The 23449-nt window shown below is 35.6% G+C and overlaps 1 protein-coding gene across 1 annotated transcript; it reads right to left on the bottom strand.

The window, feature by feature from the left end:
- Positions 1-926: 926 nt before the first annotated feature.
- LOC144449236 (neuronal acetylcholine receptor subunit alpha-2-like) lies at positions 927-22624 on the bottom strand. The gene is made up of 6 exons (XM_078139747.1): positions 22534-22624; positions 16049-16194; positions 14802-14846; positions 11398-11507; positions 2521-3490; positions 927-1079 (listed from the first exon to the last, which is right to left on the bottom strand). Exons 1-6 carry the CDS (start codon positions 22622-22624, stop codon positions 927-929), a joined length of 1515 nt encoding a protein of 504 aa, XP_077995873.1.
- Positions 22625-23449: the final 825 nt, after the last annotated feature.

Below are 23449 nucleotides of genomic sequence, written 5' to 3'. Positions count from 1 at the left end.
TACTAGTGTTTATCTGACTTTAATACGTACTCATTTGAGATGACATCAAATCTAAGTATTACAACACTTAAGTTTTCATGACAACCAAACACTGCAGTCGTCTGATATTGTCTATCGTTGAGGGCGTGGAAGCTTTTAAAACTCACCAATCCGAAGTTACAAAGCAGTACTCCATATGTACTACTGATAACTCATAGTGTGTGTGTATATATATATATATGTGTGTGTGTGTGTGTGTGTGTGTGTGTGTGTGTGTGTGTGTGTGTGTGTGTGTGTGTGTGTATGAATGCATGCATACTGGTTGGTTGGTCGCCCATCTCTCTCTCTCTCTCTCTCTCTCTCTCTCTCTCTCTCTCTCTCTCTCTCTCTCTCGCTCGCTCTCTGTGTGTCTCTCTCTCTAATAACTATAATCTTTTCAGCAAGTAGGTAGTATTAATAAAAGATAAAATTACAATATGATTAAATATGAAATTCTGTCTAAAACAAATTGTTGTACACAATTACGTGTATGGAAGATGAAAGCATACCGCTATTACATTACATATACTTTATTTTCACTTAAAAGTATGGAAATCATTCCAAAACTTTGAATATGTATGACTTTGTATGTATTCCATGTTTCCCAGTGCTAGCTTAGCATTGATATCCTCTCTAGTGTATACTTTCCACTAAACAGTTCTTAAATTACTCTTTGTGATAACAAGCTACGGAATATTTACACTTTGAGTATATAAGGCATTGAAAGCAATAAACGAGATACATTTCACAAATTTGGTCTTCGATCTGTTAGTTTGTAAAAGGGTATTAACTATAATTCACATTGTGAATATATATATCGAAAGGCCGAATTGCTTCTACAGACAAGCAAAGTAGAGGAAATTAAAAAACAGAAAATTGTTCGTAACTCATTCTATGTCGGATCGTTGTCAGATGGACAAATTATCACCTATGCCTTTTTCTTCAGAATGGAACGGCCCTGGTAACATGATACCACACGATCCAAGTATGGTGATCAGAATGAAAAGGCTGAGGAATAGACGATCCAACACGATGGCGACGTATTTCCAGTCTTCACGAGCCTGTTAAAGCAAAGCTTGAGTTACACTGTTTGTTTGTGTGAATGTATACGTGAGCGAGAAAAACATTTGAGATATTGTAACTATTATAAACATAAAAATAAATGGTCTAGTATATTATAACAAAATCTCAGACGAGTAATTTGATATCACGATTTTCAAACGTTATATAAAACACACTGCATACAATGGCTAAGCTCAGAACAGTGACACAGACATAACAATTATCAATATTGCCATATAATATCAAAACGCTGCAGTGCATTTTAAAATGTTTGAAAGACTATTATAAGCTTCACAGATCTTAATAATACCGCCATAAAATGTACATGTCAAGTGGCACCCCACTTAGAAACGGAACAAATTGCAACTGCATTATTTCAATTAGTCTAACTATCATGGCTTACGTCATAGCGATACTCGACGCCACAGTAATTCGAAAATTCTCAAAAGCAAACAATTGCTCTTTCCGCTAATTATTCAACCGCCTCTAGCGAATTGGAATGTTAATTTACAGCTAAATTAGCTACAACATATCACAACGGCTGTGTTTCTTGCCATGATTTGAAACAGTAGTCAACATTTCCAATTTCATTTCTAATTCCAATTCCAGTTCGACGCTGCAGGTCATATAAACCTCGCGTTTATTTGACTATAAGACATATTTCCTGTAGGAGAATGTTCAATCATTTTCCCCGCCAATTTAAATTTTGCAGACGACAGTCGTTTGTTCGCCGTATTCCAGTGAATCTTTGTAGAGATAGTAAAACATCTTAATTTTAGACATAGCATGATATATCATTCTTTCATTAAATGTGCTATCTTTTTTAAAAATCATGAATACAATTAATGTACAATACGGATCAATACCACAATCTTGATAGTCATCATTGTTTGTTTTATTTATTCAAGATCAAGTTTTTTTCACATGAAAACGTTGTAAAGTAGATTATGTTTCGTTCAGTCACCTGTCACTATTTATGATTATTAGCCAGAGCAAAAATATGATTTGGAAAAAGTCACGTGACAAGAACTCGTCAAATATATAATGATTATATTATTTATATACACAGGACGAAAGACACTTGGATAATGTCTTAGTTCATCCAAGGAAAATTGGGTAACCTAAGGGGTCTTATTAATACGAGTCGCTAGACGAGTGTAGTGATAAACTCTTAGGTCACCAGTATTATCCGGCTGAATGATAAACAGCACTGGGGAATGATTTAATTATATCTCCTAAAGCATATTAAAATTACGACAAACCGGGTAAAATAATGGCGATGTGGATCATTTTGACTCAAATTTCGAACACCACAAAACTACGATGACAACACCACACAACAGTACACCCAATGCATAATGAGCAATACTTGTTATGCTCTGCTCTCTACTTCAACATTGAACTCATGTTGATGATCTTTTGTTAACTAGTTTACTTTACCTGTAAATTTCTCTCTCCGATCCTCATATACTGGGTAATATATCGAACTTCCTGTAACAAGGCACGATCTCTGTCGTTACATGTCGTCTTCTGTCTACACTGCCTACGGCTACAAGTGTGGTCCTTCTGTATTCCGTTTGGCGTAGTGTCCATATCGATGTCAGATCGAGGCAAATCGATTAGTCTAATTTGCATTTGCCTATGGAGACCACCCTCACCCTGTTCCTTATATGTCCGTCTGACTGACTCAAACTTACAGGGCTTCCGCGTGTAACTCATATTCAACACTTTTGGCAGGATACTCATGAAAATCTTTTTGACCCATGGTCTCATCCTGTGTGAACTCGAAGACCTATAGTGAAGATTGAGAACGGCAACAGTAACGACAATTGATGACGACACCAGAAATGTTGTGAATAGTAAAAATTTTCCAACCAATGGTGTTGCAGAAGATGTAGGAGGCATTATCTCTGCCATCAGGAGCTGGAATACAGTCAGAGCCAATAGTACAGAGATACTTAGAGATATTTTTTCACCACTGTCTGGTGGTAGGCAGAATACCAACATAATCAACATCGACATGACGATACAGGGTATAATCAGATTTACGACATAAAACAAAGACCTTCGTCGCAAAACGAGGGTATAGACCACGTGATTGTAAATATCGGTACAACAGGGATACTTCATTGATATATTCTTTCCCGGTGCTTCAACGATCTGCCATTCTTCATTTTCCCAAAAGTCTTCCTTCACAGCGTGTTCATCCATTATTTCCAGAATGATTTGTTTCCCACTGTAAGCCCATGTTCCAAATTTCATTCGACAACGTTGTTCATCAAAGGGAAAGTATTCTATATTGATCGAACAGGGACTTTTGAATATCGCAGGAGGCACGTGGTATACCATTCCATTTGAGCTGACAACAGCCTTGGCAGGAAAATCAGAGCCAGAATATGTGCCATCAGCACTGAAATGATATTGAAGAAAGAATTAGTAAAGTTGATTAAACTTATATCTTTAGTTTGTATACAGCTAAAAATCAATATGCCTGTTACAGGCTGACCCATCGCAGGTCTGGCATAGGCCTGATCGAACTTTCATGCCACAGGCCTGATTGAACTCAGTTCCATGCCACAGGCCTAAGGGAGCGATCAGTATTTACAGCCTGGGTGGGCCAGTGACTTTTTGTTCATGTAGTGACCCCCCCCCTGCAATTCATCCACAAAACAATCCACCCCCCCTCTGACATATAAAAAAACACAATGACCCCCCCCCATCTGTTGACAAGAAACACTCTTTATGTTCTTGCAAAAAAACACTCATTCTCAAAGCATAATACCGCACACTGCATAGTTAATTTTACATGTTACATTTTCAGTCATTTTAGGTGTATCTGGTAAATTGCTAACCAAAATCCAATGTTTCACATGTATAAAGCTCTTTAGATAGGAACCCTATGAGAAGTATGACAAAATATTCATGTTTTAGTAACCAAAAGTTATAAAAGGATATCTCTTAGATTGAGTGAACTATTAATATTGATTAATTCAGCTAATTATCAAGTACAATATTATAAATGGAGATAACATACTTGTAAACCCATGTCAATAACTGTCACACATAATGATGTACTTGCATCATATAATGAATTGTTTACATCATATAAAGATGTTTTCACATCATATAGTCAATGTATTGTTTTCTTTAGACTTAACACAACTGCGGCTTTCCATACATGTACACGTTTGCACTCCTCAAGGCACTTGTTTGTCCTGTTCATAATTGGCACTGACTCAAAACTCCCAACAAAAAAAAACATTCATTGACCACACTGCTAATTTTAACCAAAATATTTTTGAAAGGTTTTGAATAATGAAATGTGATAAATGTCATTGATTTCAAAATAGAAATTAAAAAATGTCATAAAAATGTTTTCTGTACTACAGCAGTTTCTAAAGTAGATTACTAATTCAATTCACTTACTATTGGCTATGTTGTCCAGTATATTGCTGGCAACATGATAGCCTTGAAAATAAATACATTCTAATACCAAGGAAATGTAATATTATGATCTGCTGACAAAATTGTACTTGCAGTATAGTCACTCAATGTGTATACTAGATATTCCAGGGGAGATGTAAAATCTAAATTTTACCTTCCGTAAGGTGATAATATACCGATGAAGTCTGTGTGTGTGTGTGTGTGTGTGTGTGTGTGTGTGTGTGTGTGTGTGTGTGTGTGTGTGTGTGTGTGTGTGTGTGGCATTCCCACAGACCTAGGTATGCATTATCAGTGCCAAGAAAACCACTCAAAGACATATGGTCACATTATTCAGAAAATATAAACAATTAAATAATTTTGAAACAAACTGTACATAGTATGTGAAGCGCGCCCATCACCAAAAAAATAAAAATAAACTAATTTTAAATGCCAAAAATTTGGGTAGCATGGGCTCGTTTAACAGCTTTTTATTTTGTCTGGCCTAACTAGAAATTCCAGCAATATGGCTGCCTCATATTTTGAGAATTGATAGATGATCACTGGAAATGATGTTCGGTTATCTTACAATATCACGATTGTAGTACTAAAGAATAATGAGAAAATAAGCCATCGGTACAAGGATATAACCAGTCAAAACTGGTTTCTTTTGAGCCAAACACAGTCTAGAAACGCGACGTTGCATCGTTAATTAAGGCTGATCACCAGATGAATTCTCCCTACTTCAGTTCGTGCTGCTGACGAAAACTTGAGGCACTTTGCAATTTTATCGTCTGCCGAATTTCCACAGTAGCATGGAAAAGGTCTACAACAAGGTACGAATTTCTATTGAATCTACGCCGTTAGGAATCATAGCCTTAGTTACCACTCTGAATATAAAGTTTTCAATGAGAAAATAAGTTGTTTGAGAATTGCCTGTGACTAGATTTCAACACGAATTGGTAACCTCTTACGAAGAATTTTTCCACTTCTCATTCCTTTCCGTTTGTTACCAGTTTATCGATTGAATAATTTTGAAAAATCATGCCTTGTAAAACGGTAAGGAAGAACTTTAAGGTAACGATAATTATCTTCGCTGGATTAGCCTGATTTGACTAAATATGACATGTCGATCATTCACGCCATCACAGGACATTTTCATTGCGTTAAATTATCACTTTTAATGTATTTAGTGAGACACGAGTGTTGTACTACGTCTACGTTGGTAAATAACAAGTATTGGCAATGATTATTTTATCACTGTTGTATGAATAGTGATAATTGTTTGGACGTGCAAGACCTGTTTGGATGGCGTCTTGCCTGTCATATCATGTACGTCATGCATGTACGTGGGCACGTGGGGCATGATCTGCGTGCTATGTGTACGCACGGAAGCCAGCAGTGTACTTCTACATACTTGCATACGCGTAGACACCCGTGGACGCGTGAGAAGGAAGGGACAACTTACTCCGTATACAAGCAGGACGAGGTCAGCAGATATGTCAGAGGAAACATTCACATTCACAATCACAGGATAAAACGTACTCTCATTTCCAAAACTCAATTTTTTGGTAAAAATAGTCATGAATGTGTCCCCTGACGCGGCCCTTCAAGAGAAAATTCCGAAACATTTTGAAAGACTGAGATTGAATGAGTATCAATCAATTACTTATGTAGTGTCAGCTGTTATAGTTCAACCAGAGTCGTTATATTCCATCACTGTTTTTCTATCTGCCGAGCAAGTTTTTCACGCGTCGATTTTATTTTTGGCCTTCAAAGTCGGCGACACACATGTACTTTATCACCTTCGACTTTTGAATTTGTCACCGGCAATCAGTGACGTTATAATACAGGTACATTGGCGTCCAACTAATGGGAAACACTATAGTCCAATGCACGAACATTTGAAGTATACAGATTACAGTATTACACCGTGCACATTTTGTACACTACTGTTGAGGGAGTGTGTGGCGTTTTTATTAAAAAGTGCTGCTAGTCACAGGTGCAGTTGTTTAATTTGCATCATCATCATCATCATCATCATCATCATCATCATCATCATCATCATCATCATCATCATCATCATCATCATTATCATCATCATCATCACCATCATCATACAAAAAAATCAAATAGAAAAATAGTTCTGACCATTTAAAGTCTAAAACATGCATGTATATATTTTCCAGTAAAATAATCATGGATAGGTTTAGTAAATTACTTTCTTTTACTTCAGGTACATTATCTAAAACTAAGCTGAATACTGCAAGATATCAGATGGTGTTGCCAGATATTGTAAGTTTGCATTTTACTTTTCTGTTTCTTTTCTATTTCACCAAATGTGTGCCCCCCACCAAAAATAGAAGATATGGAGAGCATAATGGTTGTAGGTAGGATTATAGTGTCATGAGTATAAACACATTTGCATGCACATATACATGTGTAGCCATTCAAAGCTACTGTGCAAAATTGATATGACCATTGCATGCAACATACACAAAACATTAATTGTCATACTCAGAAGATATTTGGCAAATAATTTGATGGTTAATAGCGACGACATTAGGACTGTCTAAGTAACATTAACAAAGCAATGTGATATGATCAGTGTTATCATGTGTAATTTAAGTGTGGATATGTTAATTTTGTCAAACATGTCAAAACCACACCCTGTGGTGCTAGTCAATTCGATAAGCATGACCAGTTATATGTTAAAACTTTATATTTTCACTATGGGGTAACACGATGAATTTAGTCACAGATTAAAGAGCAATTTAGTTGGATTCAACAGAGTTACTGTGTGACTTCCTCATATCCAGACTTTATGAGTCATTTTGTCAAAGCCTCCTTCAAAACCTGATAAATGAGAAACACTCAAATTAACCCGTAAAGCTGTATGTTTCCCTATAATAATGGTTACTTTAGGACAGATCGGAATACATTCTAAATATCTTTTCATTGAAGCAGTTTTGCTTAAGCCTGTAACATGTCTGCTATTGTGTTTTCATTTTGCAGATAACCTTTTCAATAGACTGCATTCACACACATACACACACACACACACACACACACATATGCACATGCACACAATCTCTCCTCCCCACACATGCTGACATTGTTTTAAAAGTCAAAAGTACATTGTAAGATATGTCGATCTAGTTATAACACTACTTTTACATGTAATTTAGCATAGTGCTATGGGCAGTCTCTACTGTCTGTAGTCGTCGTGTCTACTGAGCCCCTTGAGAAAACAAGTGAGAAAAATTGCAAAAATATGACAAGCAAGCAAAAATAACAATTTAAAATTTATAGAATTCTACATCTATCTGTATTTCAGGCTTCCTCCCTCGCACTCAAAATCGGGACTGTGGCACTCTAGTTTATATAAGCTTACAGAAGATAAGGATAAGCAACCGTCAACAGTAGATTGGCAGTCACGTTTTTATACAGGGATCATATGATTAATATCAAACATTCAGGTTTGAGGCCATTTCCTTGTTTTTGTCATAACAATCATAATATTATTCAGTTTCAAAAGATAAATTTTAGTTTCAGTGTATGATTTCTTGTCTATGTAGTACTGTAATCTACATAAAACCTCTCGAGTCTATTTTATTGTATATTGATGTCACGTCACGTCACCTTTATGAAATATTAATATTACTAAAAGGAAGACATCTTTCCCAGTTTTTCTCATGCCAATCATTGATTATTTTGAGAAGAGGTGTTGTTTTACCAGCTATAATGATTTGTATGCGAAGAACGAATAAGCTTTAAACGTGCTATTAAAATGAGCTCTGGCCAATGGTCCATCCATCTGTCTGTGTCTGTCCGTGAGTCCATCCCTAAGATGTCATTTCTCAGACAAGCAATATCCTACAAACCAGACACAACGATGACATTATATGGGACATGCACATCAATTTTTTTTTTTATATATGCAAATTTGACTGAATGACGGCCATATTTGCAAAGCTCAAAAACTGTAATACAGACACTCCATTCAAGTGACTTCCCCAATATTATCTGATGCAAACTATCATTGGAGACCGTGACCTTTGACATTGACATTGACCTTCAGGGTCAATTATCAAATTCAAGTCAATTCCTGCCTATCACAGTGTTTACTGTACATATTGCCAGTTTTCTTTTAAATCATATTTACAAGTAATATTGAAGAAAGGAACTATACACAAGCATGATGTTTGGTGTTCATATCGCCTTTACTGCATGTAGCCATATGTGTAGTTAAAAATCATTATTTACTGTATAACTTAAAAACTGTAACACATAGAGATTCCATTCAAGTGTCTACTCCATATTATCAGATGCGAACTATCTTTTAAGACCTACATCTTCTGGTTCAATTGCTGACATCAACTCCCTGCATTATCACAGACACTTTGTAGCATTTATTTGTTGCCACCAATTTCTTTTAAATCATGCCTCCATTCAGTCACATTTGTGGGGGGGGGGGGGTTATGTGTTCTATGACTCGGAAGACTTGTTATGATTAAAAAGGAAGTGACACAATAATCAAAAGTGAGTTCTTGACCTTGTCATCTGCTGATAGGCATCTTGTTTGAGCCTCAAATACAACAGTCATGCCATGTGAAGTGTGGTTGTGCAACTAAAAAGGTTTTGTCTTTTCTTCATAGGGTGAACTCAATAAAACAGCAATTGGTGATTATTACAAATAAAAAGAGATAATACATATTTATTTGCATCACTCTGGTGATGTAACACAGGCAAGATATTTTGAAATTGATATAGGATGCCTAGATGATAACCTAAGTTGTCGTAATATATTTACCTGGCATGTTTTAATAGTAAGGGGTATTATCAAAAATAAGAGAGAGAGAGAGAGAGAGAGAGAGAGAGAGAGAGAGAGAGAGAGAGAGAGAGAGAGAGAGAGAGAGAGAGAGAGAGAGAGAGGGTGTGTGTGTGTGTGTGCGTGTGTGTGTGTGTGTGTGTGTGTGTGTGTGTGTGTGTGTGTGTGTGTGTGTGTGTGTGTGTGTGTGTGTGTGAATGACTTATTACACTCAGAAACTGCCAGATCGATTGCCTTGGTCTTTGGTGAGGACACCACTTTTGGTGTCAAGTTGGGAAATTGTTCAAAGCAAAATGATCGCATTACAGGTGTGTGATTTGTGTAAAAAATGCATTTTTTGGTCAAATCTTAAATTAAACAAATGCTGGGCAGATTGGTCTGAAATGTTAGTGGGAATGTTCTTAATGATGTGTAGATTAAGATTTGTTCATGATATGGTGATGCACATTAGAGCTAAACATGTATCTTTTTGGTCAAAAACCTTTAATTCCAAAACTACTGAGCAGTTTGGGGTGAAATTTAATGGGGATGCATTTGTGGGTGTATAGAGGAAAGAATATTAAGTATATATTGATCTCATCAGCGATTTGCAAATTAGGTGTAAAAATGTGAATCTGGTCAAAAACTTCATATCTCAAAAAGTACTTGGTCATGCCCATAGTAACAGTCAAATAATCGCGTATATTGCAAAGATAACGACAGGGCTGGAGGCAACTGGATAATCATTCAGCAAATGAACACCAATACCTAGCATGGATCAGTATGTGGATAAATATTTTCAAAAACTGTACAGTTGTGCTACAATGTCGTTGGCGCTATTTTTTATGACTTCACCCTACGGCGTTCAATATACTTTTCTCAGAGACGCATTTTGATACACCATGTCTTCTGTTTTGTGGACTAAACTTACAATTACTTACGCCATGTATACATGTACGATAAGGCCTAGTACCGTTGACAGATGGGCTTGTTCCTTTATGTTGCAAAGTATGTGAAAGACGATATGATATAGATAGTAGAATATTATATTGAAAGACCGAATCACAACAAGATTTAATTCCAGTAACCGTTCAAAACCCCAGTCTTAGTGAAAGCCGAGCAGTTCATGATATCGGATCCATTTCTCGTTCTTCTGTTCTCATCTTGTTAATGCCATTGGAACTTTCCTAAGAAAATGCGTGTTATACTTAGACACCTTCATATACATATATACCAGCTCAGTCGACAAAGTGGCATTTTTTAAAATCATGTAACAAAAATTACAAAGAACCTTACAAACGTAAATCACAGAACATTACAACCGTAAATCTGCAGTCAGCTTAAAGTGTGCGACTTAAAAATGACTCACTTTTTATGTTATGCTTTAAGAGTGAATCGGTTCTAAATTGAAATAAATCTAAAGATCAATCGATGCCGCATATATTATACTGCGTTGTGATCGTATCTCGGACAACCAACATCTTTCGATCTTTTAACTGTTTAACCGTGGACTATTTCAGTAAAGTACGTTGGACACGGTATTTACATCGCCAAACTGTCTGAGCCTTTTCTTCACAACAAACCAGCGTATACAATCAATATCACTTAGCAACCAAATATTTTGGCGTCACTTGTAGTAACTGGAACATACTTAATGTTATTATTGTATTAATCGGTAACAAAGGTATGGTACTATAATTTGCAGGTTTCAGTTTAGACGGAAGTCACTCTATCTCTAGTATACTATTGGGTAACAAAGATTAGAAAGTGCATCGGTCTCTCTGTTGCTAAGCCTCTTTTTCCCGACTAAACCCCTCTTTCTAGCTATCCTGATACTGACTTGCTCCTTGACATGCTTAGTGTATTTGTGTTATGTATGAACGAGTTTTTTGCGGCCTAACATTTGGTATACCTAGAGATTGCACCACAACAAGCTAAAGCCTGCCATCCCAATTGATGCTATAATCTCTAATAAACAAGAGAATGTCAGATGTTACCTGATAACCTTACTTGCACTATGATAGTGGGACTAGTCCTATTGTCAATGAACATGAACAGAATGCATAAAATATTTAGTATATACTTACTAGTTATACAAAACAGTGTCTGGACGCCATATTAAATTCTGTGGAATTGGCAAAGTCGTTATACCACTGTAATTTGCAGGATTCCAACGTAGACGGTAATCGTTCCACTCCTAAAATGAATAATTCAACAAAAAAGTAAATTTTCAACAGTTCGATAATCCTGTGTGCTGCAATAGGATATAGCTATAGAGCTATACAGTGTACTGTGACACGACGCTATACAATACTCCATGGTACATTATTAAAATCGATATAACATAACACACCGTAAATACGATATGATAAAATACTCGAATCTAATAATAATGTACATTTCTACATTCTACCATCTTACATTGTGTTGAAATATTGTACAATTATTACGGTTACCCATGGTGCAGACGATCCTTTATATTTCCTGCACTCCATGGGGGAACGTACAAGCGAGGAATCATTCTTTACATAACGTCTTATTTCCTTCAAGTCTCTATTATTCAGTTGTGTCGATTGAGGAATACTGGTTATTCATATCTTGCATAAGAACTTTATTCAGCCAATAAGTAACTAATGTCAGCGGCAAATCGTTAGCCAGCCACTTCTGATCAGCTACTCCAGTCGACCAGCATGATACTAACATATGCACATACTGTACATCACTGTCCACTACTATATGCTACATCATGTCATAATATATTACACTACAAGAAAATACATAATGAGAAATAATACAACAAAGCATTTGTGAACAGTTTTGTAAATGATCTCGGCACCCTAGCCAGAAATCGAAGGGATTCGCATCAATTTCTGATCAATTTTCAGGCCATTGACAAATATTCACTCTACATTTTTGTGCATATTATGGTGTTCATGATGTACCGTAATTGGTTAAATAACAAAATACAGTTGTTGTAACACACTGTATTTAAAATACATCGTTTATTAATCTACTTTCAGTATGAATTAATCCAGGTAACTTGATCAATCGCCAAAGACGGATTACGAGACATATACTGCAAAGGTAGGCACCCCTTGGAGTATCACTATGTATCAAACGTGTTATAAAGAAAGGCTTATCTGTTGCCAACAATTAGAGATATATGCCATCATTGATTCTGTCAAATATATCATATCCTGACATATTGATTTATACATTGACTATCAAATCATATTAAAAATAATTCTTTAAGCTTGATTCACAGGGTGACCCAGGTAGGCAACAAGAACACGTTAATGATGTACTAGCCGTTAAGTTTGATTCTTAATCTTTCTTAAATACACATTGGATGTTATTTTATCAAGGCTATTTCCAACAGAGATTGATTCAGTTACCCTCTGAGCTCAGTTTAAAGTGCCACTAACAATTGTGACGTAGGTCGTCTTGCTTAGACGCATTTCCGAGTTGGAACTCCTTCAGTTTAATCCAACCATCTGTTGGCCTCGAACACGTCATTAATTAAAATTATAGACGCAATTGAATTTTCCCCAAATTTTCAATCAATAGGTGAATTACTATGCATGATGTATTTTGCTACAGAGAGTAATTAACCGAGAATGCCTAGGAGTTTCAAGTGACGTGTTTGAAATATTTTCTTTCTACGAAACTATACAAGTATACCGATTATAATAAAGGAAATGTTGTCAAGTAAAGTAGTTATTCAACCAAGACTAGACCGACACGCATATCCATATTTCAAAAGGTGAACAGCCCCCACTGGCGTGCCACTACAAAAATATATTGTTAGATTATTAGTTATTATCATGCTATGCACAATATCACATTCCCCAGGTCATTCGATTACTTTTTTTTTTAAATAACCGAGGAACCAATCAAATCGTCATTACCGATTTATTTTTTACGTAATCGAGTAAAAATACAATTTTTATACGTGGACACGTAAGTAAATTAATCAAACAATTCATGCAACATGTACATGTCCTAGATCATATATTTTATTAGATGTAAAATGAAGGTATTTGTTCCATAATTCATAAAATGAATCTCTAGCCACGAATATAACAGAGGGATTACTATATAAAGACCCAATCTTTTCATTTACATAGGTTGACTTTTTTTGTAAACAATACTGCCTAGCCACTCTTGCCCAACCTGAAACGTTTTTTTTTTCAAATTCAAAGATATCTTAGACTTGCGAACTAGATATTTGTACTTTTCTAGCCCATTATCGCGAAAAGAATTACTTAAGGGGTCGACATCAGCATGTGGTCACATTCCATTTTACCTGCATGGTATCATTCACTGGAAAGTTAGCTATTTGGAATTTGTTATTGTCGTAAACGCAGCAAGTAACAGACTACAAATACAATGGAAAGATTAACGAATACAAAATACACATTGAAATATCAGTCATATAACATACATTTTCAGAGACCTCCTCCCTGTTCCATGATTGTAATATATATTACTGCCAGTCGGCCCCATTAAGGCATTTACGTGGAACCGAACGGACGGGTGGCCATCACACCCAGCATGAGGCGTAAATTCCCATACTGAAGCTGTTAACACCTCTTGAAAATCTATATAATTTGTAATATATGTCATGTTTTATAAATACGATTTTAATCCGGTTAGATTAACACATATGATAATATGTCAAACTTGCATTCTTCACAAGGTGCTAATTTTTCGAAATGTGGAATAACTTATCTCCAAATTGACCGATCGACAGTGGCATTATCACAAATCCAGTTTAGACACTGAAATAGGACACGTGGTTGGTTTGAAACGTTCAAAGTGCCAAAATTGTTTACGACTCTTTTGAACTATCATTTGGGGAAAGGTGATGTCAAGAAGTTTAAAATCACATGATTGACGACTATATAACAAAATTTAATCTCGAAGAATATTCTCACCATTTGAACTAAATAAAAGATCTCATAACTATAAATAAATAAATAAGTAAGTAAACTAAATTGTATATGATCACTTTATTTAACATTATAATTAAGACATTCATGTCTAAAAATAGAGTCACTTCTAGTCTCATTTCATTAATATGCAGTTATTTGTGTTGATTTACGCGTGCTTATTTGGTAAATATATTTGCATATTTGACATCGTTATGACAACTTTTTCATTGCTTGAGGGTCATATGCTTAACTCAGCCGGCAAATATTCCCGATGTTCCTATTCGAAACCGGGGCAACAAAGCATGTACATATGAAAACATGTTAAAAGGGTAGATCGGAATGTTGAAATGTAACAATATCACAAGCACTTGATAAAATTCACGATTTCCTTTAAAACCGATACAAAATTCACAAATAAAGCTAATTCAATCAATATCGTGAGTGTCAAGAACACCTCAGATTAGACGTAGACAGTTGAGAGTGACTGTTTATGGTTTAGATCGTGATATAGTCCATACATTTAATTATGACTAACGAAGACAAATAGATTTCATTACCTGTTTTATCCAGACACTGGTTGTCATAATTTGGTTTCTTTCATCCTAAGTAAAGATTAGAGAGAGAAAATATATATATTATATAACTTTCTGTTGATTAGTGTTGCTCTAAATCCCATGCAAACAAATACATGACTCTTTCCCCAAATGCATAAAGTTGTTTCTGCCTAAAATGTGCTTATACATGACAAACATATACAGTAATATATAGTGAAATAATATGTAAACAAATCGTCTTTCCATGACCAGTCTTAGCAAAGATATCTTGGTTGCTCTTATTGCGACAAGTTCATACCAGTATCTGAAGGGGACAGCACTAGAAATCACCCCTGACAACGCTGACGAGACGTCAGAGAAAATTGATTTGTAATCGCTTACAAAATCTTCTATTGACTCCGTGAGTTGAAATTTTCATTAATAGAAATCTTCAAGTAAGATTTTCGTTTACATATTTTGTTGACGGTTAAGACACCGATGACTCCGTTTTACCAGTCGCTCAAATTTCCCAAGGCAAGATTGGCATACTAATGAAGTATCTTAATTGACAAGACAGCGAGCAACGGATTCATTCCTATGCAATAGTAAAAATATTTTCCAAGCTTGATTCTACCCTTCGTTCTCTTGTTAAATACCCAACCAACATATCCCCCATCTATAACTCTTTCAATATGCAGTTAAGCGCTATCCCAAATTGATATTTTGAATAACTCTTTTCAATATAGTTTTTGAGGATGAATTGTGAGAGTGAAGGTTGTTAGAGAAGTGTAGCGTAAATAAAAAAAGATTAAGTGTCTGGTTTGTGTGTATGCATATATCTATTCAGTACTCACTTTCAGTGTTGATTGATAGGGTGAGTTGACACATTACTACTCTGTAATTTCCATCAAACACTTACATGCATATGGAGTTAGGCTGAAGCTAAGCACATACTAATAGTGAACAAGAAGCTTGTTCAAGATATTCGTCTGTCATACTGTTATTAACTGATTTTATAAATCCTCCTGCATAGTAAAAGCACTGAGAGCCATTGAAAACTTACTACCAGTAAGGTTTGACAGACATCATCCTACACAATTCTGTCAACACATTGGCTATTTTAATTACACTTTGCATGATGTACTTTGTATTTCCAATGTCTTCGTAACACCTAGGGTAGGATCATGATCACAATTACTGTACTTTTAGTTTGTGTCTATCTCAGCATGTGTACTGTAACCCGTCCATAAAATGATGATATGTATACTTGCCACATCCATTAATTGAACAATAGACAGACCAAACTTGACTTTTACTATTTCTGATGGGTCTTCTACCGGTCTCACCAGTGTGTCATAGTCACTATTATGAAGTAAATCACGAAATAATCTCTGCTCACCCACTGAAGCTTCAACACCTAAGTTAAAATGATAAAATTAAACATTAAGCATATAATTACATATGTGTGTGTGTGTGTGTGTGTGTGTGTGTCAGTAACATACGTACATAGACATGCTTTCACATGGAAAATAATTATATGGGAGTAAATTGCCTATGCAAACTGGCTCGCAAACTGCTATGCTATAACATTTTTGGTGACGCTAGTGTGCAATTTTTCCTCATTGCAATACAGCTTAAAATGTCAGCTGAATGGCAAAGAACGCCAAAGGCTTGTATTTCAAACTTCTTGTATGTTTGTTGAGAATTAAAAGAAATTGATATATATCACTCTTGTGCCTCATGCATATACTAAAAAACAAATCTCAATTTACTGTATATCCAAATGTCACAGGTCAAAGCAGAAATGTATTTGTTTGTCGTTGAGAATCGGCAATGTTATTTTGGTTTATTCCATTTTCTGCATAAGTTGCAGCATATGATGTTCCTCAATATGTTTTGCCGCCAGTAGAAAATTGCTGGAAATCAGTCAAATATACATAATCTCCCGCGACATGACTGTCAATAAATGTATTAATAATCGTGTAATGAAATAAACATTTTACACGAAAGTTATGTTAGTTTAAAGTCAGTTCAGTGTCGTGTTGTTACATAATAATAATAATAATAATAATAATAATAATAATAATAATAATAATAATAATAATAATAATAATAATAATAATATTATTATAGTTTCTTTTTGCAAACGTCTCAGAGCATGCATGGTAACGTTACTTGGTGTGCACACCAGTTAGTTTTTTATGGACTTCGTGATGTTACACAATACCCAGGTCATGATCTTTCCTAGAACGCCTACTAATGTAGTTGTCACGACATCCAACTCGGCAACTGCCTTGTATTCATGATATGCATTATAGCTGTGTGTTCGCTAGACGGACTTTGACCCGGTTGACCTTTTTGTTGTCGGCAGCTGAGATCTTTTTATAGTTACTGCTGTAAGGTGTGTGCTGTCGGTTTAGAATAACATTTTGGATGTAACCATAAATTTATAATTTTCGATTACTGGGAAACCATTCGGTTAAACGATCGCAACCGAAGACATTTTACATCGAAATGTCCTTGTTACTCTTTTTGAAGGTAAAAGTAATTTACTGGTGCAGGTACATTGGCAGGTCAGATCAAGCAGAAATAAATTTAGAACCCATTTGTACCAATTAAGACAAGATATGCTGAAATCCGATAACTAATTTTTTTCTCTGCCAAATCTTCAATTGGTCAACAGTGAACGATTTCTTGCCTCTTTGCAGAAAGCTACAAAGATAACAATGAAATCATTATGATGATAAACAAGTGCATTACTTAGTTTGCAAGCGTTTGAAAGAATATTGGAAAATACCAAAAAAAAGATTATCATTCGAAAAAGAGTAATCAGAATATTTAAGAAATCGTTACAAATTGTAAACAACGATGCACTGATATGTGAAAGCTGTATGTTTATTGAATACTATATCATCTAATAGCATGTATCGTGTACAACATGACTTGTGCATATTAATGTACATACCCGTCGAGAAATGCCAAGAGTGCTAGCCAATATTCAGCAGTATACATTGTAAACGATAGATACGAAGATAGTGATAATAAGAGTGAATAATATGTGTACAGATATAGTAATAATGAATACTCAGTTTGCTTATCAACATCAACTTTTCTATGTTTTTACTTTTTATATATATTTGCCTGTAAAGTTACAATTATTTCAAAATGTGTTAAGATTAGTATTCACTTAGAGTAGTTCTATTTTACTTCATGAAATACTATTTTTACACTTGTCATATATCAAATAACCTCCCAGAGTGACTCATATCCACACTATGAATTAACAGTATCAAGATGAAAACACTGCATGATTATTGTGGCAATCAGAATTGGGGTTAGTTGGGTCTCATTTTATGCTTATTACAACGTCACGCAAGGTCGATGGGGTTACAGGTTTCAGTGATACCATTAATAAGTTTGATTGTTAGCTCCAGTTTCTTCATTAAACGCGGCATTAAAAGTACACTATCTGCTAGTCGTTGAACTCTTGTAGGGTTCCAGGAAATGATAAAACTCGTCTACTCAAATTATATCTCAGCTCTTAGCGGAACATTTGCTGGCGAATAAAATGTGAGATATTTTTAATGCTCGAGGGCATCGTCAAGTTGGAATGGTCACACACAAACACGAGTGGATCGAAAGGAAAAGGCCATCGCCCTCGAACAGATCGCTTCAACAGCTTGCTGTAGGCCGATGTCTTATATATTTTGGACCATCTTTTCAAAATACCTACAGTAACTGGTGTTTTTTATAGTTAGAAAAAACAGTCTATTTCATCTGTCCCTATATACTGCTTCAGTTAGGTAAATGAGTTTATTCATCATTTAAAATACCAAAGTATAAATATTCTTCAAAGTTTCTATGCTACACAACTGAAACCCGATGCTATGAAACCTAATGTCTCAAGACCAATATCGACAGTGATCTGTTAAACTTAAAATGAATAAGAGAATAATTTCTGAACACATTACAAACAATCCTCAACACTAGGCATGCTAATCACGGAGAGCAGTGTTAAACGTACTTTCCTAATTGTAACATACTCGTAACTATTTCTTATGTAGCAACGGGCGATAACTCCTTGAATACTTTATCAAGTGTACTTTTTGAATTACCACACAATTTGTAAATCAGAACCTATTCATTCAGTATAGTTGATGTAAAAACAACCCTTAAGTCCCAAGAAATGTAGCAATTAATAATGTTCTTTACCATGGTTACCGTTTTTTACTGACCATAATAGAAAATCTAGTAACATTAATTAGTAAAACGCCAGTAACTGCGACATTGATGTTTTGTCCGATAACAAATTCACTTATACTTTACACGAAACTGTCATTTTAATGATCGTAATTACCTCTCTGCTAGCAGTTGATGATGTTGCATACGCTGCATTGATGGCCGTTTGTAAACAAGCGTGTAAGAGGTTTGATATATTTACTCGTATGTTAACATACTCGTAATGGCACGCTCGCCTGGTTTGAACACAAAGTAATCATTGATAAAAAAATGTTGCAACAAGCACTACAACATAAATATGTTAATGATAAGGGGCCGGCTATTTATAAGTGACAGTTTGGGTCGGTGTTTTGGAGTTGAATATGGATTCACTCAAATTGCCCCCCCCCCCCAAGTTCGGATGACCAAATGCAAAGTGACCTCCCCCCCCCCAGTAAAGACCACATTTTCCAAAATGACCCCTCACTTCATGCATATTTGCAGCACGTCACTTTATATGTAAAGTATATATACATGGTCTTCCAGTAGTGATGTTACTATAACACCATATAAATATATTTTTCAAAATGACCCCCCCCCTTCCCACCAAAAACACTAGCCCCCCCCCCCCCTGTCAGTTAAAATTGCCCGGCTCCTAAGTACAACAACTGTATATTACAATTAATGGCTTACGTCATTGGTACACCAAATTTGTGATATAACATATTTAGGGGTTTTCGTTACTATACATCAGTAAATTATGGTTCACATTTAGGATAAACATACTTCATCTTCAATGACGTACTGATCTACGTTTGAGAATTGGATCGACCAAGCCATTGACGTACGATGTCATCACGTTCACAACTATCTGAATGCCTTGGGAAAGAGAAGAATCGATTCAAGCTCAAAAGTTCAACAAGGCGTGGCGAATGACACTTTTTGTTATAAAACTGCCTTTAACAAATTCAGAACTAAAAATGGATCGATTTACCTAACGTCCTGTCTGTCTGTCTGTCTGTCTGTCTGTCTGTCTGTCTGTGTATTCATATGCCTTTGTATGCATGCATGTATGTATGTATGCATGCATGTATGTATGTATGTATGTATGTATGTATGTATGTATGTATGTATGTATGTATGTATGTATGTATGTATGTATGTATGTATGTATGTATGTATATATGTCTGTATATATGTGTGTGTCTGTGTCTGTGTCTGTGTTTACCTTTTCTGTGCGTGTGTGGAGGTGGGGGGGGGGGGTCTTACATCAACTGCATGCAGTCATAGTTAACACAATATCGCAGTTTAAAAACAGCATTATTTCCTGGACGGGAGATGTTTTGAAGCTGTTCGTGATATCTGCTATTTTTTATTAGTGAAGACCATAATAATTGATGGTCAGTGTAGCGATCCAGACGTCAGAAGGGGTCAAAGAAAAAGATATGATATCAATACTAAATGTTTACGCTTCATTAATAACAAGCAACATATCACGACGTTCTCTCAAATAGTATCAATTTATCAACATATCCAATCTGTCTTTCCTCTTTCATTGCATTACGCGATTTTTATGCCAATTTCCCTTTGAAGGTTTGAAAACATCTCATGGTCATAACAGGATGAGTTTACAAGGAGAATATCGATTGATGATTTCCAATTATTTCTTTCTCACGGAACCGAATTATCGAAGAAGCTGTTAATTTTCGTGTTCAAATTGTGCTCAACTTGTTTACCGGTGTTAGGGACGTATGGACGAGGCTCAGCTGATCGACAATTCACCTTCACAAAATAGCATGACATTCATTATGTGAAAGAGAGTTAGGTACACAAACGAAATTCTGTGACCTTTTTTGAAAGAAGGGAAATTTGTTTAATTATGAATACAATACAACTTTTTGCCACACTTTGAAGGGATTCCACGGTGGTGAGGTAGTGATCACATAGGGTCCTTACGGATTGCATTGTTTACGTACACATTCTGCTGTATGACGTTTATTTCACCATGACGACGACGATAATGATGATGACGGTGGCGGGGATGGCGGCAGCGGTGATGATGATGATGATGATGATGATGATGATGATGATGATGATGATGATGATGACGATGATGGTGGTGGTGGTGGTGGTGGTGGGGATAGCGAGAGTGACGTGTAAGAGCAGTAAATGTTGAATGTGTTGAGAATACGTCAGACGATATGTGACAGTTTCTATGGTTACATATCGTGGTTTCTATGTCAATTTCACAATTTTTGGTGAAAATGCTCTTGAACTTTACACTTTGTGATAATGAACTCGAATCGGAGGGTCATCAGACCTGTATCTATAGTTACAATGCATGTAAACTCAAGGTTGTGTCTACTCAGTCAAATAATGCTTGGAATAAACCAAGTTCAAACATTTATCAATTTCGATATTTCATCCACAAAGTTTCTATAATATTGGAATTATTGGCGCGGGTTGTCGAAATTTTAAAGCAGTTGAATTATTTGCGCGGGATCAACTCGTGAACGTCCATATTGTTTTTCTTGTGACGTAAATTTTATGGAACTTTGCAGTTTAGAGGAATTGCATTATACGCCCAACTGGAAAGAAGTTCGAATAACAATGAGATTAAATTTGTACATGGTATTGTAATATTGTTAGTTGTATTACACAGTCATTGACTGCTTCTGTGTAACCCTTTAAACTCTTTAATGATTTCAATATCAATTCCCTTGCTGTTTATTTACAAAGTTCAAGGTATGAAGAGTTCATGAATTTTGAAACTTTTCAGATAAGGGTACACAGCGAAAATTCAGAGACACATACGCCTCTCGACGTCCCCAAACGTATTGTAAATATTCCTTCTGTGGTAAATGACGAAAACCCCTCGGGCATTTTGTCGTTTGATGTCGTTTACAATCGGTCTACTTCACAAACAAGATGGCTGGAATATTTCTTCCTAGCCTAGAAATTGTATTTCTTTCCCCAAAAAGGAAAAATGATGAAGATAGTACATCAAATTATACATTAATTTCACAATACTATCCCATTACGTTCATTGTTAAAACGCACTCTGAGACTTGTTAAGGCTGTTTTGTGTTTGATTGGAAGTATTTTGTTAAGGATTCAAGCTAACATGAAAGTGTGTTGGGCCTTGCTTAATGTATCGAAATCATTTGCCATATGTAATACATGTAATACGATTATAACGTTTAAAAGAGAGGATAAACAACTTTATCACCGGAAGTATAATGTACTTATTTTTCTGTAACATTTTGAAAATTAACTTTAATAATGTTAGCCTTATTTTAAGTAGCGTTTTAATAATTCTATCACAAGGAAATCCTGGCGCAATTAAAGAAATTATCATGTAGGTGTTGTCTGTGGATTTTGTTCAAATAATTCGTCTGCTGGGAGCTTATAATACGCAAGACGATGTACGACCATGCAATGTTGCAAACTGGTGGGTTGAGTTACAAAATGTAGCTGTAAGTAAAATAGGTGTACGAAACTCACCTGACTAGTCTATAATTATGTTGGATTGACTTACCTTTCAATATATCTTGTATTCCGATACCAAGTATGATAAACAACGTTATAAAGTTGGCCACACCTAACGCATATCTCAACATGGAAAACATTGCGGTGTTTTAGATCCAAGGCAACGTTAGGAGCGATAGTCGTGCTATGATAGGAAACCTCAAAGCTTCCGTTTTCAAATAAATGTTTCCCATACACAGATATATGTCTTACATCATATCAAATTCTTGAATTTAACTCACGAAGCAAGGGGATTTGTTTCCCAATCCAGATCAAATATCGGAAAGAATAAACTCAACATATGCTCGATATTACATCTGACCCGCTATTCTGAATGTTCACACTGATGTGAAACTCTTTCTTGTGTTGTGAAAAACGACTGTTATCAGTTTGGAAGCATAAGCACTCCGCGAAGTATTGGTCGATGCAATCCACTGGGTTAGATACGACACAATTATAACATATTACGATGTTGTTGTCTCCAAATAAGAATAGCGCCGTTGGCGGAACTCTCGATCGCAGTCTGTCTGAGCTAGTTCTGCAGTGTTTAATAAGCGTAATAATAGCAAGGTACGATATGCTGGCCATTGTTCAGTTGAAACCACAATAGATGGGGAGGATAGCTTTATACATGGGGAATTCATATGATTGTTTTCATATTTATAAGTAGTATTTATAGTATTTATTGATATTTATGGGAAAGAGGAAATAGAAAAATACTGGAATGGTGGACATTTGTTGATGGGAAGTACACCTAAACAACGCAATTTTCTATATTTCTAAAAGATGTTCATAGATAATCTACATTCTGTTGTTGTCATCAGGCAGCGATCTCTCCATTCTAAACTAACTTGTTATTACCAGTATGTGATAAGTACTTAAGTGCAAAATCTGGAGTTATTTCCGGAGAAGTGTAGTACTGGCCA

This window comes from Glandiceps talaboti, chromosome 18 (assembly GCF_964340395.1).
Source record: "Glandiceps talaboti chromosome 18, keGlaTala1.1, whole genome shotgun sequence".
NCBI lineage: Eukaryota > Metazoa > Hemichordata > Enteropneusta > Spengelidae > Glandiceps > Glandiceps talaboti.
Note: the sequence above shows the minus strand (reverse complement) of the source record. Positions and strands in the feature narration are given on the sequence as shown.